Below are 25,825 nucleotides of genomic sequence, written 5' to 3'. Positions count from 1 at the left end.
ATTAGAGATTTGTTAGCCTGACATCGCTGGTGGGGAAAATGCTGGAATCAATTATTAAAGATGTAATAGCAGCGCATTTGGAAAGCAGTGACAGGATCGGTCCAAGTCAGCATGGATTTATGAAAGGGAAATCATGCTTGACAAATCTTCTGGAGTTTTTTGAGGATGTAACTTGTAGAGTGGATAAGGGAGAACCAGTGGATGTGGTGTATTTGGACTTTCAAAAGGCTTTTGACAAGGTCCCACACAGGCACGGTATTGGGGGTAATGTATTGACATGGATAGAGAACTGGTTGGCAGACATGAAGCAAAGAGTAGGGATAAACGGGTCCTTTTCAGAATGGCAGGCAGTGACTAGTGGGGTGCCGCAGGGTTCAGTGCTGGGACTCCAGCTATTTACAAAATACATTAATGATTTAGACAAAGGAATTGAATGTAATCCCTCCAAGTTTGCAGGTGACACTAAACTGGGTGGCAGTGCGAGCTGCAAAGAGGATGCTAAGAGGCTGCAGGGTGACTTGGACAGGTTAGGTGAATGGGCAAATGCATGGCAGATACAGTATAATGTGGATAGGTGTGAGGTTATCCACTTTGGTGGCAAAAACAGGAAGGCAGAATATTATCTGAATGGTGACAGATTAGGAAAAGGGGAGGTGCAACGAGACTTGGGTGTCATGGTACATCAGTCATTGAAGTTAGGCATGCAGGTACAGCAGGCGGTAAAGAAAGCAAATGATATGCTGGCCTTTATAGCGAGGGGATTTGAGTATAGGAGCAGGGAGGTCTTACTGCAGTTGTAAGGGCCTTCGTGAGACCACACCTTGAGTATAGTGTGCAGTTTTGGTTTCATAATCTGAGGAAGGACATTCTTGCTATTGAGAGAGTGCAGCGAAGGTTCACCAGACTGATTCCCGGGATGGCAGGTCTGACATATGAAGACAGACTGGATCGACTAGGCTCATATTCACTGGAATTTAGAAGAATGAGAGGGGATCTCATAGAAACATATAAAATTCTGACGGGATTGGACAAGTTAGATGCAAGAAGAATGTTCCCGATGTTGGGGAAGTCCAGAACCAGAGGTCACAGTCTAAGGATAAGGGGTAAGCCATTTAGGACCGAAATGAGGAGGAACTTCTTCACCCAGAGAGTGGTGAACCTGTGGAATTCTCTACCACAGAAAGTTGTTGAGGCCAGTTCATTATATATATTCAAAAGGGCGTTAGATGTGGCCCTTACAGCTAAAGGGATCAAGGGTTATGGAGAGAGAGCAGGAATGTGGTACTGAAGTTGCATGATCAGCCATGATCATATTGAATGGTGATGCAGGCTCGAAGAGCCGAATGGACTGCTCCTGCACCTATTTTCTATGTTTCTATGTTTCTAATACTGTCATTTAATATGTCATCAGGAGGAGAGATTATAGTTAGGATCAAAGAATGTTATAATATAGAAAAGATTATATCGGCCATCAAATCAGCATTCGTGTTTTTCTCTATATTATCCACCTCGTCTCATTCCATATTACTGCTTGCACCTCATATCCTTTAATATTCATGTTATAGTAAGACTTGAGAGATTAGGGCTTTCACTAGAGTTGAGAAAGTTATGGAGTGACTTGATAGATGTCTTCCAAGATTATAAAAGGTTATGGTAAGGTAAATAGTAATAGATTGTTTCAATTGGTCAGTGAGAACACAAATGCAAGACAATCGCAAAGAAAATCAAAGGGGAGATCAGGAAAAAAAAATCTTTACAGTAGACCGGGTACTTGGTACTTGACCCCGACGCATCTCTGGGGGGGGAGGGGGGGGTACGCGAGAGAAATTGTCTAATGGTGGATTTTATTAATTAATTATATTAATTTAATTTATTGAATTTTTATAATAAGCTACTCAGATGAAGCTTTAAAACTCTATGGGAATTTGTTATATAAAAGTAGTTAACTTACTTCAAGACGTACCAATGAGAACACAGATACACAGAGACGATGATGTCCAGAGCCCTCATCTCCAATCATCGTACACTACAGTATGATTTCAGTTGCCCAATAACTGTCCAGTCTAAAACCTGTATGCTGGTAGGGGTATGCAGGCAGCTGGTAGTTCTGGAAAGGGATATTTGATAAGTAAAGTTTGGAAATCTCTGCAATAGACAGATGAGAATGTGGAATTCTCTGTCACAAACAATTATTGAAGCAGAGTTCATAATTTTTTTTTAAAGTAATTATGTAGCTTCTTGAGAAGAGGAATATTAAAAAGGAGTGGGGTCAGGTTAAGAGGCTCATGTGGAGAACTCTCCCTCCCCTCACCAACACACAGATTTGATGAGCAAAATGGCCTCTTTCTGTTCTGCAAAGTTCTATGAAGAGCCTGATGTAATTTAACTAAGTGTGGAGCAAAAAAACCCCACAAAACCTAAATATTTATTTGTCTAAGCCATTATTAGATGAAGTAGTTGGTTGTTCAGCTGAAGTCTGTGGATCTTTTTCCTCATACATTGGTGGTAAGTCAGATGGAAAGCAGCAGGCACCAGATATATATGGTAAGGCACTGGAAACCGTAACAATCAATCTGCCATCTGTCATGTTGGAAATAGAGTTCTCATCTGTTTGGGACCTGTTAAGAGTTTAAAATCAAAATTCAGCATTCGACAGCAAAAATTCATTCATTTTGGAAAGTTCAACAGTGGATAACTTATCCATCAATAAAATAATTCTTCCATATAAATAGTTCTTCCATATAAGAAAGGTTTTGTAAAAAGGCACGAACTGTGAGAAACGGGTCTGTTCTGAAGATTGCAAAAACAAAAACAATTAAAAGGATGATGCAAGGTCTAAAGACCAGATTAGAATAATTAGGATTCATTGTATTAGGATAGTTTTACTGTGATTTTGTTTTAAAGCCTTAATAAATAATTGAGAACTGAACTGTATTAGAAGATACAAAGCTCATTTCAAGGGACATCAAACAGCGCGAGAGCGGGAGGAACGGCAAGCCTACAAAGAGCGCGAGAGGAGCAGTCCAGCGGGACAACAAACAGCCAGCCCAACCAGCACCAACCGACCTGGGAAGATAAGAAGTAAAAAGAATCAAAATCGAAGTGTGACAGCACATTAAAGCAGGGAAGTGATTGGTTGGTCAGTTTTTCTCTCTTTTCTGGAGCATTGGTTTAAATTAAGGGCTGGGATTAAAAACAAAAATTGAAAACTTAATTAATTGAATACATTAGTGATGGCAGGGCAGGCGATGTGTTTCTGATGTTGCATGTGGGAGCTGGTTGACCCCATTGAGGTCCACAGCGACCACATCTGCAGTAAGTGTCTGCAGCCTCGAGTAACTTCGGCTCAGAGCTGATGAGCTGGAGCCCGAGCTGCAGACACTGCGACACATCAGGCAGGGGGAAGAGTTACCTGGACGCTGTGTTCCAGGGACAGTCACACCCTTTAGATTAATTCATTCAAATTTGGTCTGTGGTCAGAGACAGGAGGGTGTGACTACAAGTGAGGAAGGTATGGGGACCCAGGAGGTAGTGATGGAGAAGCCTCTGCCCTTGCTCTTTTCCAATAGGTTCGAGGCTTTTACTCCCTGTTTGGACGAGGGCAGGGACTGCAGGGAGGATGAGCAAACTGACCACAGCACCGTGGTACATGGACCATTCAAGTGGGGGCAGTAAAAAGGAACGTTGTAGTGGTAATGGTAGGGACAGTATCATTTGGGGGATAGATACTGTTCTCTGCAGCCGAGAGCGTGAGTCCTGAAGGCTGTGTTGCCTGCTCGTGCTAGGGTTAAGGACATCTCCTCTGGGTTGGAGAGGAACTTGGATTGGGAGGGAGAAGATCCAGTTGTTGTGGTCCACATAGGTACCAACGACATAGGTAGAACAAAGAAAGAGGTTCTGCTGAGGGAGTATGAGCAGCTAGGGGCTAAATTAAGAAGCAGAACCACAAAGGTAATAATCTCTGGATTACTATCTGAGCCACAAGTAAATTTGCATAGGGTAAATAAGATCAGAGAGATGAACGCGTGGCTCAAAGACTGGTGTGGGAGAAATGGGTTTTAGTTCATGGGGCACTGGCACCAGTACTGGGGTAAGAGGGAGCTGTTCCGTTGGGACAGGCTTCACTTGAACCATGCTGTGACTAGTGTCCTGGCGAATCGAATAACAAGGGCTGAAGAGAGGGCTTTAAACTAAATAGTGGGGGGGAGGGGGGGGGGCGGGTTCAGGTGAGTGGAAATGTAAAAGTCAATGAGCAAGGAGAAGGCAATAGAGCAGTGGGGGAAATGATAACCAGAATGTGACAGGGACAGATTGTATAAAAATAAGAGTGTATCAGAAAGTGGGGTCAAAGCAGGAAAAATGGTAAAAAGACAAAATTAAAATCTCTTTAGCTGAATGCATGCAGCATTCATAACAAGATAGGTGAGTTGATGGCACAAATAAATAGAAATGGGTATAATCTGACAGTCATTTCGGAGACATGGTTGCAAGGTGACCAAGCCTGGGAACTGAATATTCAGGGGTATTTGACAATTTGGAAGGATAGACAGAAAGGAAAAGGAGGTGGTTAATAAAGGATGGGATCAGTGCGTTAATGAGAAATGATATTGGCTCAGAAGATCAAGATGTAGAATCAGTTTGGGTGGAGATAAGAAATAATAAGGAAAATAAGTCACTGGTGGGTGTAGTCTATAGGCCCCCTAACAGTAGCTACACGGTTGCACGGAGTGTAAATCAAGAAATAATGGAGGCTTGTAAGAAAGGAATGGCAATAATCATGGCTGATTTTAATCTTTATATTGATTGGACAAATCAAATTGGCCAAGGTAGCCTTGAGGAAGAGTTCATAGTGTATCCAGGATGGTTTCCTTGAACAGTACATTGCAAACCAACCAGGGAGCAGGCTGGCTTAGATCTGGTACTGTTTAATGAGACAGGATTAATAAATTATCTCCTAGTAAAGGATCTTCTAAGAAAGAGTGATCATAGCATGGTTGAATTTCAAATTCAGTTGGGTGAGAAAGTTGGATCTCAAACCAGTGTCTTGATGTTAAATAAAAGAGATTACAAAGGTATGAAGACAGAATTGGCTAAAGTGGACTAGGAAAATAGATTAAAGTGTAAGATGGTTGATAAGCAGTGGCAGACATTTAAGGAGCTATTTCATAATGCTCAACAAAAATATATTCCAGTGAGAAGGAACGACTGTAAGAGAAGGGGTAACCATTCGTGGCTAACTAAGGAAGTAAAGGATGGTATCAAATTGAAAGCAATGGCATACAAAGTGGCCAAGATTAGTGGGAGGCCAGAGGACTGGGACACTTTTAAAAATCAACAAAGGACAACTAAAAAAATAATGAGAGGGAAGATAGCTTATGAAAGTAAACTAGCAAGAAATATAAAAACAGATAATTTCTATAGAATTTCAACTGGTATATAAAAAGGAAGAGATTAGCTAAAGTAAATGTTGGTCCCTTAGAGGATGAGACTGGGGAATTAATAATGAAAAATAGGAAAATGGCAGATTTTGAACAAATATTTTGTATCGGTCTTTACAGTAGAAGACACTAAAAACATCCCAATAATGGATAATCAAGGGGCTCTCGGGAGGGAGGAACTTAAAACAATCACTAAAGAAAAAGTACTCGATAAAATAATGGAACTAAAGGTGGACAAGTCCTCTAGGCCTGATGGCTTGCATCCTCGGGTCTTAAAAGAAGTGACTGCAGAGATAGTGGATGCATTGGTTGTAATCTACCAAAATTCCCTGGATTCTGGTGAGGTCCCAGCAGATTGGAAAACCGTAATTGTAACACCCTTATTTAAAAAAGGGTGTTACATCATGGGCCACTCCGAGCTGCGAGAGGACACCATCGCAGGTCGGGAGTATAAGAGCTGGAGCATGCCATTGCAGCTTCCAGTGCGAGCCGACACAAATGTGCGACGACTTTGAGGTGGGCGACTGGGTGACATCATCAGGACCCAGGTCGCATTTGGAGCGTGGGCAGAAGCATCGGCGGGGCCCTGGTACAGCAGAGGAGTGGGAAAGTCATGGCGAACTTGCGACAAGTGATCGGGGCGGAAGAGTGATGAGGGATCGTGGCTGAGATTTGGTGGGTGATTGTGGCGGAGGTGCGGCGAGAGTTTGTGGCGGAGGAGCGGCGAGAGTTTGTGGCGGAGCTGCGGCGAGAGTTCGTGGCGGAGGAGCGGCGAGAGATCGTGGCGGAGGAGTGGCGAGAGATCGTGGCGGAGGAGCGGCGAATGAGGGCATGGGGCCCAGAAGAGCCGAGGGCCCAGGGGCAGCACGGGCCAGTCCATACTGCGATATGTGTGTGCACTAGGTCCGTGCAGCAGAGCAGGTCTCCAGTTGTCCTGGTTAACCCTTGCCACTGGATAAAGGCCTAGCTCTGTCAAGCCCGTGTGGTGGCTAATGTACAATGGTCATCACACGTTAAAAAAATCCATGCACAGGCATCTTCCACCCTTCAGTTGGAGTTCAGGACGGGAACATCGGGTCCTTCATTGAAACATCTGTGAATTCATGTGGAAGCAAGTCATCCTCGTTCAAGGGACCACCTCTGATTTAAAAAAGGAGGCAGACAAAAAGCAGGAAACTATAAACCAGTTAGCCTAACATCTGTGGTTGGGAAAATGCTGGAGTCCATTATTAAGGAAGCAGTAGCAGGACATTTGGAAAAGCATGAATCAATCAAGCAGAGTCAGCATGGTTTTATGAAAGGGAAATCATGTTTGACAAATTTGCTGGATTTCTTTGAGGATGTAACGAGCAGAGTGGATAAGGGAAACCAGTGGATGTGGTGTATTTGGATTTCCAGAAGGCATTCGATAAGGTGCCACATAAAAGGTTACTGCACAAGATAAAAGTTCATGGGATTGGGGGTGATATATTAGCATGGATAACTAACAGAAAACAGAGAGTCAGGATAAATGGGTCATTTTCCAGTTAGCAAACGGTAACTAGTGGGGTGCCACAGGGATCGGTGCTAGGGCCTCAACTATTTACAATCTATATTCATGATTTGGATGAAGAGAGACAAGTTTGCTGATGATACAAAGACGGGTGGGAAACCAAATTGTGAGGACACAATAAATCTGTAAAGGAATATAAACAGGCTAAATGAGTGGGCAAACATTTGGCAGATGGAGTATAATGTGGGAAAGTGTGAGGTTATCCACTTTGGCAGAAAAAATAAAAAAGCAAATTATTTAAATGGAGAAAAATTACAAAATGCTTCAATACAGAGGGACTTGCGGGTCCTTGTGCATGAAACACAAAAAGTTAGTATGCAGGTACAGCAAGTAATCAGGAAGGCAAATGGAAAGGGGATTGCAAAGGGGATGAAGTGTAAAGCAGGGAAGTCCTGCTACAACTGTACAGGGTATTGGTGAGGCCACATCTAGAGTACTGCGTACAGTTTTGGTCTTATTTAAGAAGGGATATACTTGCATTGGAGGCAGTTCAGAGAAGGTTCACTAGAATGATTCCTGAGATGAAGGGGTTGACTTATGAAGAAAGGTTGAGTAGATAGGGCCTATACTCATTGGAGTTTCGAAGACCGAGAGGTGATCTTATTGAAACATATAAGATACTGAGGGAGCTCGACAAGTTAGATGCAGAGAGGATGTTTCCCCTCATGGGGGAATCTAGAACTAGGGGGCATAGTTTCAGAATAAGGGGTCGCCCATTTAAAACTGAGCTGAGGAGGAATTTCTTCTCTCAAAGGGTTGTAAATCTATGGAATTCTCTGCCCCAGAGAGCTGTGCAGACTGAGTCATTGAATATATTTAAGGCAGAGATAGACAGATTTTTGAGCAATAAGAGAGTAAAGCATTATGGGAAGTGGAGCTGAGCCCAAGATCAGATCAGCCATGAACTTATTGAATGGCGGAACAGGCTCGAGGGCCAAATATCCTACTCCTATTTCTTATGATCTTATGGTAAGTCAGTAACAAACATGACTATCATCGACGGGTTTTGTTTCATTGAACATTATATACAAAGGAATATGGATCATAACTTAAGCTGAACTCACTTAGGGCCAAAACTCCATGATCTTTTAAGCCCTGTACAACCAAATGGTTGGTCAATGCTCACACTTAAATAATGGCTATTTGGATGAATTTATTGGAGGACACCCAATACGGAATCGACACCTTCAGGAGAGGAGGAGATAAATTGGCAGGAAAATAACATTTTGGTACTTTGAAATTGAATTAAATATTTAACCCATCAATCAATTTTAAATCTTACGATGATTTGCCCTCCTCCCTCCAATTAAAATAATCACATTAATCTGTTATGGACATTTTTAGAAGATAAATATTTTTCAAGAAATCTTGCTCAAGGTTTCCCAGAATGTTCTACTTCAATTTTGGAATTAATGTTTGAAGAGTTCATAAGATTGCAATTTAGAAAGAAGCCTCTCAGGAAATGTGACCTTGAGCATCTGTCCTGCATCGATTTGAATTTTCATAATACTATTTTTTTTTCCCCCCGAAAAAGAAATTCCACAACTAAAAGTTATCCTGAAGTTACAAAGCACAAACATAATTGTTTAAAAGTTATAACCTAACAAGATTAGTTATTAATTAAGGTGGTCATTGTAATAAATTCTGATTTGTTCAGAAGGTTCACCCAATAAACTTAGCCTTGATAAAAAGTACGAGTGGCTGACTCACAGGAACAGAAACACAAGATTGTAAGTAGTGGCCAATAGTTTGGGTTTACACAGCATAAAATAGACATTGCGCTTCTGTGTGATTCTGTCATGAGAAAAGATTACTGTTTAGCTAATTAAGATAGTCATCTGATATTCTCAAGTACCTGGTGGGACATTACATGCAAGTTTCAATTGTAAAATAGTCAGTTATTTTACCTGCAAAAGACGACACTGTAATAAGAGGGAGGATTCTCGCTGGGAGGGGGATGACAGGCTCCACTACAATCATTTACAATTGGTGGGGGTTCGCGGAAATAAGGTGGTGGTGGTGGAAGGACCACCATAGAGTTATCTGAATGAAAGTAAGAATATCCAGTTAACACATTTAGTACAGAGTTCTAATTCAACCAAAACATCATATTGCATATATATGGAACCTTTAACATTAAAAAAACATTCTAATGCGCTTCACAGATGGGCAAAAGGAAAACAGGCACCATGACAGGTTAGGAGAGGTAACCAAAAGCTTAGGTCAAAAATAGGTTTAGAGAAAATTGTTTAAAAGGAAGTGAAAAATGGAGAGGTTTAGCAAGGGAATTCCAGAGAATAGGTCGGAGGCTACCGAAGGCCCGGCCACCAATGGCATAATGAAACGGGGAGTTGGTGGGAGTGTACAAAAGGTGTACAAAAGAGAGGTGTACAGAGTAATAAGAATGGAGTGTGCCAAGGGCAGGGGTACACAGTGCCAAGAAAGCAAAAGAAGGGCTGAAGGAGATTGCAGAGAGAAGGAACAGAAGCCATTGCTGGAGATATGTTGACAGCATTCAGATAGGTAGAAATGGAATGAAGCAAAGGCAGTCCCATTGCGGGGAGGTGGGGAGGAAGGTTGCTTGGTTTAATGCTAGGCGGAGGTTGAGATGATCACTGAGGACATTAGTTTTTACTTTGCTTACAGCCATTTAATACCGTGAAATAGGACATAGCTGAACTGGAGGGAACTAAACATGAAATTTCCAAAATTAGGGAGTTAGAGAAAAGGGAGACTGGAGATGCGACAATAGTTGGCGAGGATGGAAGGGTCGACAGTGGACATTTTTTTTGGGGGGGTGGAGGGGGGGGGGGTTGATAATATTGGTTGTAAAGGAGACCAGGGTAGTGCCTGACGAAAGGGAACCATTGACATTGTGAGCTAGCATGGTGGCCAGGAAAGGGAGTTGGGTGCGAAGGAGATTGAGGGAGTAGGAAGTCTATCTCTTGGACAGGTGAAGCTTGGAGCGGGCAGGGCTAGAGTAGGCGAGAGACTGCCGAACCAATTTGAATGGATAGTCTCTTACAAAGAAATCCGCAAACTCCTCATACTTGATGTTTGAGGGTGAAGGGTGGGGAAAGGTGCATTTAAGCAGGAGGTTGGCTGTAGGAAAAAAGGAGCCTGTGAGTAGACATTTCTTCTTCCCGTCCCTCACCACTAAATGAAACAGTTTGGCAAGCCAATTAAAAAAGCTCATTAGATTGGGCTGCGTACAACTCTGGAGCAAGAAAACATCAGGACAGCTTAGCAAAAACATTACACAAGATAATTTGAAGTTTGAAGAGATTTTAAAAAGTGATATCTATCTTCTCTCTGTATAAAAGTCTTGCATCTAGCATATACTTCTTCCTCACACATACTTGCTATGCTATGAAGGTTACACATGGGTAGTACAATTTTGTCATGCCTCAAAAAACATTTAAACTGAGAATTGGTTTCTGTACTGATCCTACTTTTCAGGTTCCCCCAACATTAGGTGGCACTGTTGCTCATTCAAGCAGTGTTTCTAACTCCAGTTCTCTCGAGGCCACCTCATATTAAGTTAATAAAGGCCTGGAATTTGTGGTCGGGATGATGGCGAATTGGCAGCATTCACCATCATTCAGCCTTTGAAACTGACTGCAATTTCGGGATTTGCCGCTCCGACACAGGCTGTGCTGTGCCCCCTACACCCCCCCAGAGCTGGCAATCAGTGCATTCAGCCAAAACATTGAAACTGACACAAACTCTGGCTCTTCCGCAGTAAGTATGCTGTTAAAGTCCCCACTAAAAGTTAGACCCCAAGGGATTAGGTGTAACTGGGGTTTTAAAAGTGTATTGACTGCTAAACAAATGTTGAGGACCTGGAAAACTAATTTTCATTTTGTGTAGTGTGAAATTAAACGTAAGAAACTTCAGAAATTATTTTTTTTTTTTTAATTTGTCCATCTTTATTTCAGGTTTGCCTTTTCCCCATGTGAGAATCCCAATCTCGGTTTTGCTCTCTAAAATTTTGTTTAAGTTAGAATTTTAAGAGCTTAACTCACTACCTTGTTCGCTGTCTGTGAGAATTCTGCATTTTAATTGGCTGCTTAGTCAGCATGTTGACGTCACAGCAGCTCGCACAAGAGGATCGCCACTAGTCCGTTGATTTGAATTGAAGGTCGGAAAACCCAAAGTTCTCGACACAGGGATTGTGATACCTTTGTGTGAAGCGTACTTCGGGGTCAACAGCAAACACCTTCGATTCACTGCTGACTGCAAACTCCAGGTCAATGTATTTAAATACCAAGAAACTTGCAACTTTTAAGGGAAGCTTAGATAAACATTTTAAGTAGAGGAAGATACAGGGATATAGGTAGACAGCAGTGGGACATATTTTGAATTCCTCCAGCAAACAGCGTCAATATCTGCTGAGTTGAATAGTTTCCTTTGAAATCTAATGTTCCTTTCAGCTACCTTCATGGGCTTGGTCTGTACTTGCCCTCATGGGCTTCTGGAAATCAGGCTGAGAAACCCCCCCACTCTCCAATTTGGCACCAATATTGACATTCACCCCATCAGTCCATATTGGATTCAAATTTGCACCTAAACCACCTAAATGCTATTATCTCCTAAAATAGTTATTAGCTCTTAAAATATTTAGCCCCACAAAAACAATGGAGAAGACATATTCAGTAGCTAGATATCATGCAACATAATTGTATTTGTTTTTTTTTAATGCAATGTTCAATGCATACTGAAAACAAGAGTTCATGAAACTAATGTCTTGTAGTTAGGAGCTTGGAATTTTAGCACACACTCCTTGGTCCATTCTTTACACCCCACAGGAAAAAAAAGTTAACCCAATTAACCGAAGTTAGAAGAGGGAAAAAGGGATGATATACAAACACATCAAGCATTCTTATGCTAATATTGAAAGAGCCCAATTTCATTGCACATAATCCGAAAGGGCCGAAGGAGTTTACTTGATTCTTATCAAAGTACATTACTGTACAAGCACTTCATGGTCGGTAGACCAGGTGTGTGCATTCATAATTTTTGTCTGCCTGTCAGTGTGCTAACAGTTCATGAAACAGTTCTAACTTACTGAGTTTGTGTCCATGGCAGATGGATGGAGAATTAAACAGAGCTAAAGGAGGGATACACAGCTCTTGTAAAGACTCTGCTACTTCTTCCAACATTGTTGTTGTGGGAGAGGGCAGAGAAGAGGAAGGCCCATTACAAATATTTCCCTAAATTACAACAGTAACTACAATCAAAAGTTCTTCATTGGTGGTAAAACGCTTTGGGGTGTTCTGAGGTTGTGCAAGGTGCTATATAAATGCAAGTTCCTTCTTTTCTTATTTACTAGAGTTTAATTAACCACTTTTTCAAGGTACTATTCTGTATAATTCACAGGTTACCATCAGTTTTATTCATTTCACTTACCTATTGCAATTTGACACGGTCCTGTTCTTTGTGGCTGCTGATCATTTGTGGATGTACTTTCTTCCTCTGCACTTAAAGCTACCTTCCTTTTGAAATGAGCAATCAATAAGAAGCAAATACCAATAAACGTTACAACTGGGCCCATGATTTGCAAGAACAGCAGTTTACATTTCTCATTTCCATTAGCTTTACTAGTTAAATTGAATCCTTGACCTTCCATGATGCCAGGGCAGGTGATAGCCCAAACACCAATCATAGTTAGCAGCACTCCACTAAAACAAAAGAGGACACCAAAGATGAGAAAACGGATGAAAGAGTCCTGTTTGCTGCAAGAAAGATAGCACCATCGATCTGCTGAGTTTGCCAGCTGTCTCAGATTAATCAGAGTCCTGGATCTTGACAGCAGTATGAATAACAATGCAATACCACATAGACTGGGTCCAGTTGCCTTTAGGGTCATATTGCAGCTGCCACCATGATGATCACATGACTGGTACCCAACAGTAGCAATAATGACTCCAGCGGATAGAAATGAAACTCCAAATAGGAGTAGAAATAATCCTGTTTTACAAGAGCTTCCATTGCCTTCTGTTCTCTCCAACGCTGGAACAGTACACATTATCAACTTCTCAGCCGTGAAATGTTCTTCTTTAATCTGATGTGGCTGAACCTGTGAATGTAATGAAATATTGTAGCAAGTTTTCATTTTAGCACATATAATGTCAAACACTTCGGGGCTAAATTTGCGGTCGGAGGCTTCCCGCGGACGGATGCCTCCAAACAGCAAAAAAATCTACGAACTTACCTTCTGCATCGGGATTCACGGAGACTCGCGCTCTTGGGCCTGCAAGCACAGGCCTGCGTAAAGGCCCTTGTATCCCAGGGGGGGGGGCATGCGGTTCGCAAGCATCCCTGGCATCACATGGGCCAGCCCAACCAATCAAAGAAGGGAATCCTCATTCATGCTCACATAAAAAGTACATCTAGACATCAAATAAATAAAAAAAGATTACATATTTAAAATTAATTAAGATGGCATTTAATTACATATTTTAAACAAAAATGTAATTTAATTTTTTTTACACGTTTTAATGGGGCTAAAAATTAACTTACCTTATGGCACAGGGTTGTTAATGTATAAATTATTTATTTGTATTGAACTGGAATGCTGGTAAAAGCAGGCCTTATTCCGGCTTTTACCAGGCAGAAGTCTCTGCCCATGGAGGCCCTTTTGCTCGGGTGCGTGCAATCTGTCAAGAGAATTCTTGACAGATCACAAGTTATGGGTTTTCGCGCACGCGCTTCGCATGCCTAAACCCTACGGATGCATGCGCACCTCGTACACACCTGTAGGGGCCACAAATTATCATTTGGTCTCTAAAATTCAGTATGGCTAGCACTCTTCATTAAAAAACAAGTTATTAAGTAATAAAAACAGATGACCTAAAACATTAACTCTTTTTCTCTCCCCACATTTGCTGCCTGACCTGCTGAGTGTTCCCAGCTTTTTCGGATTTTATTTCCGATTTCCAGCATCTGCAGTATTTTGCTTTTGTATTAGGCTATTAATTAAATTATTTTTTGTTGTAAATCAGTTATGTTTTATGAATTAACATCTTCAGTGCAGTATTGAGAGAGTGCCGCAGAGTTACAGTCTTTAGGATCAGATATTAAATTGAGGCCATATCTGCATGTTCAGGTGGATATAAAGGATCCCATGGCACTTTCTCGAAGGAAAGAGAGCTCTTCTGATGTCCTAGCCAACATTTATTCCTCAACCAACACCACCAAGACAAATTAATTGGTCATTCTTCTGCTTGAAAAGTAATTTATTGAAGCCCTTTGGGACATGTTGAGGACTTGAAGGGTGCTGTGTAAATGTATATCTTTCTTTCAGTAGCTGTGGTAAAATTAAAAGTTAACATCCAAAACATATAGCCAATATAAAAATAGATCATCCTAACCATGTGAAATGATATAGCTCTACCAAACATGAACACGGCAAGTCACGCCTCTCCAAATTCTATGAAAGCTATAGTGAAGACACACAACAAATTATAAGAGAGACATTCCACTTCGTGTCAAAAGGAGATAAAAATGTCTGTAATTTCTTGGCGGTTGGCATGTTAATTGTGGGAGCAGATAATGAACGTATTTGCAGACATTATGCAACTTTGTATTTTGTCCTGTGTATGGCACCCGGGACCGAATCCAAGTGTTTGTTTCCAGAATATCTGTGAGCTGGACTTAATTTCCCATGCAGACAAAGTTCACAATATTTTGGCAGAAATGGCGATGGGAGTAATGGCTTTAAAGACCAATATGAATGAAAGTTACTCAGATTGATAATGGGAAACAAGGAAATGGCAAAGATTTTGAACAAATATTTTGTATCGGTCTTTCCGGTAGAAGACACTAAAAACATCCCAATAATTGATAATCAAGGAGCTATTGGGGGGTGGGGGGAGAGGGGCGGGGGCGGGGGCGTGGAGGGGGGGGGAAAGACTTAAAACAACCACTATCACTAGAGATAAAGTACTAGGCAAACTAATGGAACTAAAGGTGGACCTGATGGCATACATCCTAGGGTCTTAAAAGAAGTAGCTGCAGAGATAATGAATGCATTGGTGGTAATCTACCAAAATTCACTAAATTCTGGAGAGGTCCCAGCAGACTGGAAAACCACAAATGTAACATCTCTATTTAAGCAAGGGGGAAAGACAGAAAGTAGGAAACTATAGACCAGTTAACCTAATATCTGTCATTAGGAAAATGCTGGAAATGCATCATTAAGGAAATATTAGCAGGGCATTTGGAAAAGCATAATACAGTCAATCAAAGCCAACATGGTTTTATGAAAGGGAAATCATGTTTGACAAATCTGGAGCTCTTTGAGCATGTAAAGAACAGAGTGGATAAAGGAGAATCAGCTGATGTTGTATATTTGGATTTCCAGAAAGCATTCGATAAGCTGCCACACAAAAGGTTACTGCACAAGATAAAAGCTCACAGGGTTGGGGTAATATATTAGTGTGGATAGAGGATTGGCTAACTAACAGAAAACAGAGAGTCGGGATAAATGGGTCATTTTCAGGCTGACAAACTGTAACTAGTGGGGTGCCACAGAGCTGGCCAGTACAGTAGACACCTCAGTCACTGGAGAAATACCACCAACGATGCCTTCGCAAGATCCTACAAATCCCCTGGGAGGACAGACACACCAACATTAGCGTCCTCAACCAGGCCAACATCCCCAGTATTGAAGCATTGCCCACACTTGATCAGCTCCGCTGGACAGGCCACATTATCCGTATGCCAGACATGAGATTCCCAAAGCAAGTGCTCTACTCGGAACTCCTTCATGGCAACCGAGCCAAAGGTGGACAGAGGAAAAGTCACAAAGACACCCTCAAAGCCTCGATGAAGGCAACATCCCCACCGACACCTGGGAGACCCTGGCCAAAGACCGCCCGAAGGAGTGGAGGAAGTGCATCCGGGAGGGCGCTGAGCTCCTCGAGTCTCATCGCCGAGTGCATGCAGAAAACAAGTGCAGGCAGCGGAAAGAATGTGCGGCAAACCTGTCCCACACTCCCTTACCCTCAACGACTGTCTGTCCCATCTGTGTCAGGGACTGTGGCTCTTGTATTGGACTGTTCAGCCACCTAAGGACTCATTCTAAGAGTGGAAGCAGTCTTCCTCGATTCCAAGGTGATGATGACAGGGCTGGGGTCTCAATTATTTACAATCTATATTAATGACTTGGATGAAGGGACTGAGTGTAACGTAGCCAAACTTGCTGATGATACAAAGATAGGTGGGAAAGCAAGTTGTGAGGATGATGCAAAGAATCTACAAAGGGATATAGATAGGCTCAGTGAGTGGTCAAAAATTTGGCAGATGGACTATAATGTGGGAAAATGTGAGGTTATCCATTTTGGTAGGAAAAATAAAAAAGCAAATTATTATTTAAATGGGGAGCGATTACAAAATGCTGTAGTACAGAGGGATCTGGGGGTTCTTGTGCATGAAATACAAAAGGTTAGCATGCAGGTACAGCAAGTAATCAGGAAGGCAAATGAAATGCTGGCCTTTATTGCAAGGGGATGAAGTACAAAAGTAGGGAAGTCCTACTCCAACTGTACAGGGTGTTGGTAAGACTACACCTGGAGTACTGCGTACAGCTTTGGTCTTATTTAAAGGAAGGATATACTTGCATTGGAAGCAGTTCAGTGAAGGTTCACAAGGTGGATTCCTGAGATGAAGGGGTTGTCATATGAAGAAAGTTTGAGCAGGTTGGACCTATACTCCTTGGAATTTAGAAGAATGAGAGGTGATCTTATTGAAACATACAAGATTCTGAGGGGGCTTGACAGGGTAGATGCAGAGAGGATGTTTCCCTTTGTGGGGGAATCTAGAACTAGAAGGCATAGTCTCAGAATAAAACGTCGCCCATTTAAAACAGAAATGAGGAGGAATTTCTTCTCTCAAAGAGTCGTGAATCTTTGGAATTCTCTACCCCAGAGACCTGTGGAGGCTGGATCATTGAATATATTTAAGGTGGAGATAGACAGATTTTTGAATGATAAGGGAGTCAAGTGTTCTGGGGAACGGGCGGGGAAGTGGAGTTGAGGCCAGGATCAGATCAACCAAGTGGCCTACTCCTGCTCCTATTTCTTATGTTCTTATGATTGGAGTAGAATCATAGAATGGTTACAGCACAGAAGGAGGCCATTCGGCCCATTGAGCCCGTGCTGGCACTCTGCAAGAGCTCTACAGCTAGTCCCACTTTCCCCGTAGCCATACAAATTATTTCCCTTCAGGTACTTATCCAATTCCTTTTGAAAGCCATGATTGAGTCTGCCTCCACCACCCTTTCAGGCATGCATTCCAGATCCTAACCACTCGCTATGTAAAAGGTTTTTCCTCATGTCGCCTTTGGTTCCTCTGCCAATCACCTTAAATCTGTGTTCTCTGGTTCTTGACCCTTTCTCCAATGGGAACAGTTTCTCTCTATCTACTCTGTCTAGAACCCTCATGATTTTGAACACCTCTATCAAATCTCCTCTCAACCTTCTCTGCTCTAAGAAGAACCACCCCAGATTCTGCAATGTATTCATGTAACTGAAGTCCCTCATCCTTGGAATCATTCTTGTAAATCTTTCCTGCACCCTTTCTAAGGCCTTCACATCCTTCCTAAAGTGCGGTACCCAGAATTGGACACAATACTCCAGTTGAGGCCGAACCAGTATTTTAGAAAGGTTCAACATAACTTCCTTGCTTTTGTACAATGCCTCTATTTATAGAGCCCAGGATCCCTTACGTTGTTTTAACCACTTTCTCAACCTGCCCTGCCACCTTCAACGATTTGTACACATACACCCCCGTCTCTCTGTATATGCACCCCCTTTAGGATTGCACACTTTAGTTTATATCTCATTCTTCCTAGCAAAATGTACCACTTTGCACTTTACTGCATTAAATTTAATCTGCCATGTGTTCACACATTCCACCAGTCTGTCTATATCCTCTTGAAGTCGATCACTATTCTCCTCACTGTTCATAATACTTTCAAGTTTGATTTCATCTACAAATTTTGAAATGTGCGCTGTACACCAAAGTCTAAATCATTAATATCTATCAAGAAAAGCAGTGGTCCTAGTACTGACTCCTGGGTAACATTACTGTATACTTCCTCCAGTCTGAAAAACAACGTTCAACACTACTTGCTCTTTCCTGTCACTTAGCCAATTTTGTATCCATGCTATCACTGTCCCTTTTATTCACAGAAACATAGAAACATAGAAAATAGGTGCAGGAGTAGGCCATTCGGCCCTTCTAGCCTGCACCGCCATTCAATGAGTTCATGGCTGAACATGCAACTTCAGTACCCCATTCCTGCTTTCTCACCATACCCCTTGATTCCCCTAGTAGTAAGGACTCCATCTAACTCCTTTTTGAATATATTTAGTGAATTGGCCTCAACAACTTTCTGTGGTAGAGAATTCCACAGGTTCACCACTCTCTGGGTGAAGAAATTCCTCCTCATCTCGGTCCTAAATGGCTTCCCCCTTATCCTTAGACTGTGTCCCCTGGTTCTGGACTTCCCCAACATTGGGAACATTCTTCCTGCATCTAACCTGTCTAACCCCGTCAGAATTTTAAACATTTCTATGAGGTCCCCTCTCATTCTTCTGAACTCCAGTGAATACAAGCCCAGTTGATCCAGTCTTTCTTGATAGGTCAGTCCCGCCATCCCGGGAATCAGTCTGGTGAACCTTCGCTGCACTCCCTCAATAGCAAGAATGTCCTTCCTCAGGTTAGGAGACCAAAACTGTACACAATACTCCAGGTGTGGCCTCACCAAGGCCCTGTACAACTGTAGCAACACCTCCCTGCCCCTGTACTCAAATCCCCTCGCTATGAAGGCCAACATGCCATTTGCTTTCTTAACCGCCTGCTGTACCTGCATGCCAACCTTCAATGACTGATGTACCATGACACCCAGGTCTCGTTGCACCTCGCCTTTTCCTAATCTGTCATCATTCAGATAATAGTCTGTCTCTCTGTTTTTACCACCAAAGTGGATAACCTCACATTTATCCACATTATACTTCATCTGCCATGCATTTGCCCACTCACCTAACCTATCCAAGTCGCTCTGCAGCCTCATAGCATCCTCCTCGCAGCTCACACTGTCACCCAACTTAGTGTCATCCGCAAATTTGGAGATACTACATTTAATCCCCTCATCTAAATCATTAATGTACAATGTAAACAGCTGGGGCCCCAGCACAGAACCTTGCGGTACCCCACTAGTCACTGCCTGCCATTCTGAAAAGTCCCCATTTACTCCTACTCTTTGCTTCCTGTCTGACAACCAGTTCTCAATCCATGTCAGCACACTACCCCCAATCCCATGTGCTTTAACTTTGCACATTAATCTCTTGCGTGGGACCTTGTCGAAAGCCTTCTGAAAGTCCAAATATACCACATCAACTGGTTCTCCCTTGTCCACTCTACTGGAAACATCCTCAAAAAATTCCAGAAGATTTGTCAAGCATGATTTCCCTTTCACAAATCCATGCTGACTTGGACCTATCATATCACCTCTTTCCAAATGCACTGCTATGACATCCTTAATAATTGATTCCATCATTTTACCCACTACCGATGTCAGGCTGACCGGTCTATAATTCCCTGTTATCTCTCTCCCTCCTTTTTTAAAAAGTGGGGTTACATTGGCTACCCTCCACTCCATAGGAACTGATCCAGAGTCAATGGAATGTTGGAAAATGACTGTCAATGCATCCACTATTTCCAAGGCCACCTCCTTAAGTACTCTGGGATGCAGTCCATCAGGCCCTGGGGATTTATCGGTCTTCAATCCCATCAATTTCCCCAACACAATTTCCCGACTAATAAGGATTTCCCTCAGTTCCTCCTCCTTACTAGACCCTCCGACCCCTTTTATATCCGGAAGGTTGTTTGTGTCCTCCTCAGTGAATACCGAACCAAAGTACTTGTTCAATTGGTCCGCCATTTCTTTGTTCCCCGTTATGACTTCCCCTGATTCTGACTGCAGGGGACCTATGTTTGTCTTTACTAACCTTTTTCTCTTTACATATCTATAGAAACTTTTGCAATCCGTCTTAATGTTCCCTGCAAGCTTCTTCTCGTACTCCATTTTCCCTGCCCTAATCAAACCCTTTGTCCTCCTCTGCTGAGTTCTAAATTTCTCCCAGTCCCCGGGTTCGCTGCTATTTCTGGCCAATTTGTATGCCACTTCCTTGGCTTTAATACTATTCCTGATTTCCCTTGATAGCCACGGTTGAGCCACCTTCCCATTTTTATTTTTACGCCAGACAGGAATGTACAATTGTTGTAATTCATCCATGCGGTCTCTAAATGTCTGCCATTGCCCATCCACAGTCAACCCCTTCAGTATCATTCGCCAATCTATCCTAGCCAATTCACGCCTCCTACCTTCAAAGTTACCCTTCTTTAAGTTCTGGACCATGGTCTCTGAATTAACTGTTTCATTCTCCATCCTAATGCAGAATTCCACCATATTATGGTCACTCTTCCCCAAGGGGTCTCGCACAATGAGATTGCTAATTAATCCTCTCTCATTACACAACACCCAGTCTAAGATGGCCTCCCCCCTAGTTGGTTCCTCGACATATTGGTCTAAAAAACCATCCCTTATGCACTCCAGGAAATCCTCCCCCACCGTATTGCTTCCAGTTTGGTTAACCCAATCTGTGTGCATATTAAAGTCACCCATTATAACTGCTGCACCTTTATTGCACGCACCCCTAATTTCATGTTTGATGCCCTCCCCAACATCACTACTACTGTTTGGAGGTCTGTACACAACTCCCACTAACGTTTTTTGCCCTTTGGTATTCTGCAGCTCTACCCATATAGATTCCACATCATCCAAGCTAATGTCCTTCCGAACTATTGCCTTAATTTCCTCCTTAACCAGCAATGCTACCCCATCTCCTTTTCCTTTTATTCTATCTTTCCTAAATGTTGAATACCCCTGGATGTTGAGTTCCCAGCCCTGATCATCCTGGAGCCACGTCTCCGTAATCCCAATCACATCATATTTGTTAACATCTATTTGCACAGTTAATTCATCCACCTTATTGCGGATACTCCTTGCATTAAGACACAAAGCCTTCAGGCTTGTTTTTTTAACACCCTTTGTCCTTTTAGAATTTTGCTGTACAGTGGCCCTTTTTGTTCTTTGCCTTGGGTTTCTCTGCCCTCCACTTTTCCTCATCTCGTTTCTGTCTTTTGCTTTTGCCTCCTTTTTGTTTCCCTCTGTCTCCCTGCATTGGTTCCCATCCCCCTGCCATATTAGTTTAACTCCTCCCCAATATCACTAGCAAACACTCCCCCTAGGACATTGGTTCCGGTCCTGCCCAGGTGCAGACCGTCCAGTTTGTACTGGTCCCATTTCCCCCAGAACCGGTTCCAATGCCCCAGGAATTTGAATCCCTCCCTGCTGCACCACTGCTCAAGCCACGTATTCATCTGCGCTATCCTGCGATTCCTACTCTGACTATCACGTGGCACTGGTAGCAATCCCGAGATTACTACTTTTGAGGTCCTACTTTTTAATTTAGCTCCTAGCTCTCTAAATTCGTTTCGGAGGACCTCATCCCTTTTTTTACCTATGTCGTTGGTACCAATGTGCACCACGACAACTGGCTGATCTCCCTCCCTTTTTAGAATGTCCTGCACCCACTCCGAGACATCTTTGACCCTTGCACCAGGGAGGCAACATACCATCCTGGAGTCTCGGTTGCGTCCATGGGCTTCAACTTTGGCTGGCAAGCCTATTATGTGGCACTTTATCAAATGCCTTTTGGAAGTCTATGTACACCAAATCAACCGCATTTCCCTCATCAATCCTCTCTGTTACCTCATCAAAAACTCAATCAAGTTCGTTAAATGTGATTTGCCTTTAACAAATATGTACTGGCTTTCGTTAAGTAATCCACACTTGTACAAGTGACTGTTAACTTTGTCCCCGATTATCGTTTCTAAAAGCTTCCCCACCACCGAGGTTAAACTAACTGGCCTATAATTGCTGGGTTTATCCTTACATCCTTTTTTGAACAAGCGTGTAATATTTGCAATTCTCCAATCCTCTTGCACCACCTCTGTATCTAAGGAGGATTGAAGTATTATGTCCAGTATGTCCGCGATTTCCTCCTTAACTTCCCTCAGCATCCAAGGATGCATCCCATCCGGTCCTGGTGACTTATCAACTTTAAGTACAGCCAGCCTTTCTAGAACCTCCTCTTTATCAATTTATCTCTCATGCAGTATCTCCATTACCTCCTCTTTCACTATGACTTTGACAACATCTTCTTCCATAGTGAAGACAGATGCAAAATACTCATTTATTACCTCAGCCATGCTCTGCCTCCATGCATATGTCTCCTTTTTGGACCCTAATCAGCCCCACCCCTTCTCTTATTATTTGTTTATTATTTATATGCCTATAAAAGACTTTTGAATTCCCTTTTATGTTGGCTGCCAATCTATTCTCATACTCTCTCTTTGCCTCTCATTTTCTTCTTCACATCCCCCCTGAGCTTTCTATATTCAGTCTGTTTCTTACTTGTATTCTCAACCTGACAACTTCATATGCGCTCTTTTTCTACTTCATCTTATTCTATCTCTTTCATCATCCAAGAAGCTCTGGCTTTAGTTGGGAATGTACCTCGACTGTACCCGAATCATCTCCTCTTTAAAGGCAGCCCATTGTTTGATACTATTTTGCCTGCCAATATACATAAGTATATGAGTAAAGAAGTCATACTGCAATTATATAGGACCTTGGTGAGGCTACACTTGGAGTAATGTGTACAGTTTGTTTTCCTTACCCAAGGAAGGATATACATGCCTTAGAGGGAGTGCAACAAAAGTTCACTAAACGGATTCCTGGGACGGGGGATTGTCCTATGAGGAGAGATTGAGTAGACTAGGCCTATATTCCCTAGAGTTTAGAATAATGAGAGGTTATCTAATTGAAACATACAACATTCTTAAGGGGTTTAACAGGGTAGATGCAGGGAGAATGTCTCCTCTAGCTGGGGAGTCCAGAACCAAGGGACACAGTCTCAGAATAAGGGGTCGGCCATTTAGGACTGAGATGAGGAGAAATTTCTTCACTCAAGTGTTGTGAATCTTTGGAATTCTCTACCCCAGAGAGCTGTGGATGCTCAGTCATTGAGTACTCTGGAAATAAATTAAAAACATAAAATGCTGAAAATGTTGACCAGAATGCTCATGATAAGAGAGTTCCAGGAAGCTCATGTAATTACACATAGCTCGTCTTTCCAGTGAAGAATTCCCCAAGCGGGGTCAACTGGCTGCCCATAACAAGTCAAAGGAAAAATATTTTGTGAAAGAGAAGCATTATTGTCTCTTCCTGCTCTCTCAGAAGATGTCATGCATGGTACGCTTGAAGACTTTTGAATTATGATTATGGATGTCAGAATTTGTGGGTGATGTGCCTGATCCTCAAAGCCTGATCAGTTCTATTATTTCCTTAAACTATACAGAAAAATGTAATGAAAACTGTAACCAAGAGGAAACATTAGATTTGATACCTTTGCAAGTTTTTTTTCATACTCCCATTTTGCTGAAAATCCGTTCTCATTTTTATGCATTAACATACTCAAAGCAAAGTTAAAATCTATTTCTTCCAATTGGTGCTTGTAAAGTTTGCTATTTCATGTATATATTCTTTAATGGAGCTTTGAAATTAAATATAAATGATGTGCATTCCAATATGTGGCAACACAGACAAGTGTGATGATTGTATAACATATCTACTTGTTTGAATCGGGGCTAACTATAGATGAAGGGTCTATATTTAAAATATTAATCTGCCTTTTTGTTATTTGCTCTTTAGTGATGCAGTGTATATCCAGGACTTGTTTATATTTCACACTTTCAGTACCACTTTCAAAATGTTTTTGAAAGTATAGTGCTACAACAGTTTGCTTCTTACAGCATCTTTAACATAGAAAAATGTCCCATGGTGCTTCACAGCAGCATGAGGGAAAAATAGGCTGGGCCAAAGAGAAAGATCAAGAAGTGTGACTAAACGCATTGTCAAAGAGTGTGTTTTAAGGAGGATCTTAAAGGCGAAGATGAAAGTGGAGAGGCAGAGGGGTTTAGGGAGATAATTTCATAGCATGGAGCTAGGTGAATGAAGAAATGGACACCAATGGTGGAATGAATGGCAGAAATATAGGGGGGGGGGGAAGATATTGTAAGGTTGGAGGAAGTTAGATAGGGAGGGCGGAGACCATGGAGGAATTTAAACAGTAGGGTGAGAATTTTAAATTTGAGGTGTCCTGCTTGACCCCGGAGATGAGCTGTCAACCTCATATGCTCTTCGGGAACCAGTGCAGGTAAGTGAGGATGGGGTGGTGGGAATTGATGTGGGATAAAACATAAGCATCATGGTTTTGGATGAGCTGAAGTTTGCAGAGGGTGGAGGATGGAAAGCTGGCCAGGATACCATTGCAGCAATCGGGTTTGGCGATGACAAAGGCATAGATGAGGGTTTCTGCGGAAAATGGGCTGAGGTTGGAGCAGAAGCAGGTGAGGTGATGATGGAAGTTTTTGTGATAGAGACTATATAGAGTTGGAAACTCAGCTCAATGCCGAACAGGACACCGAGGCTGCGAACAGTGTGGTTTAGCCTGAGAAATTAGCCAGGGAACAGGATGAAGTCAGTGGCAAGAGTATACAATTTGTAGTGGAAGACAAAAACAACTGGAGAAAATTACATCATCTGATACAGAATGTCAGACAAGCAGTTTGATAGAACAGAGGCAGTGGAGGGGTTGAGAGGTCAGAGGTAGAGCTGATTCCATTTCTGTGGACAATATCACCAAGGGGCAACATGTAGATGGTCAACAGAGAAACAGTGGGAAAAGAAGCCATTACTAGAGCTATTCTGGCTAGAATCAGATAGGTAATAGTGGAACCAAATGATGGCAGATCCAACAGAGCAGAAGTTTTGGAGTATGATGGTGTGATTCACCGTGTTGAAAGCTATAGAGAAATCAAGGAGGAATAAGGAACCATGGTCACAATCACTTTGATACAGGCCATGATAAACTCTGGAGGAGGGGTGGAATCCAGATTGGAGGAATTGAAAACTGAGTTTCAGGAGATATGCGGTGGATCTGGAGACAACCACACATTCAAGGACTTGGGGCGGGGGGGGGGGTGGGGGGGTGGAGGAAGATTGAAAATAGGGCAATAGTCAGCAAAAACACAGGGATAGAGTGTGTGTGTTATTTGTTTAAAAGGAGGGGTGTGATATGGTTTTGAAAGGGAGGGGAACAGTGCCCAAGGAGAGGGAACTATTCACAATATCAATTAACATGGGGGCTTGAAAGGAAAGCTGGGTGGTCAGGGCATGTGGGAATGGGATCGTGGGAGCAGGAGGTAGGTCTCAAGGACAAGATGAGCTTGAAGAAGACATGGAAGTAGTAACAACAGCAACTTGTATTTATACAGTGGATTTAACATAGTAAAATGCTGCACAGGAGCCTTATCAAAAAAACTTTGACACTGAGCCACAGATTAGGACAAATGACCAAAAGTTCAGTAAAAAAAGGTAGGTTTTTCAGACAGTCTTAAAGGAGATGAGCGAAGTAGAGAGGTTTAGGGAGGGAATTCCAGAGCTTAGGGCCTAGGCAGCTGAAGGCACGGATGCAATGGTGGAGCCAAAAAAATCAGGGATGCACAAGAGGACAGAATTGGAGGAGCACAGAGATCTCGGAAGGTTGTAAGCCAGGGGGAGGTTATAAAGATAGGGAGGGGCGAGGCCATGGAGGGATTTGAAAACAAAGATGAGAATTTCAAAATTGAGGTGTTGCAG

General features: G+C 42.4%; 1 protein-coding gene across 1 annotated transcript; it reads right to left on the bottom strand.

The window, feature by feature from the left end:
- Positions 1–2,433: 2,433 nt before the first annotated feature.
- LOC139259897 (transmembrane protein 171-like) lies at positions 2,434–13,018 on the bottom strand. The gene is given in 4 exon segments (XM_070875862.1): positions 2,434–2,563; positions 2,565–2,618; positions 8,898–9,033; positions 12,400–13,018. Coding segments are annotated over 4 exon segments (939 nt in total).
- Between the last annotated feature and the right edge of the window lie 12,807 nt (positions 13,019–25,825).

The sequence above is a fragment of the Pristiophorus japonicus genome, chromosome 1 (genome assembly GCF_044704955.1).
Source record: "Pristiophorus japonicus isolate sPriJap1 chromosome 1, sPriJap1.hap1, whole genome shotgun sequence".
NCBI classification, from domain to species: domain Eukaryota; kingdom Metazoa; phylum Chordata; class Chondrichthyes; family Pristiophoridae; genus Pristiophorus; species Pristiophorus japonicus.
This window is presented reverse-complemented; position numbering and strand designations above follow the sequence as displayed.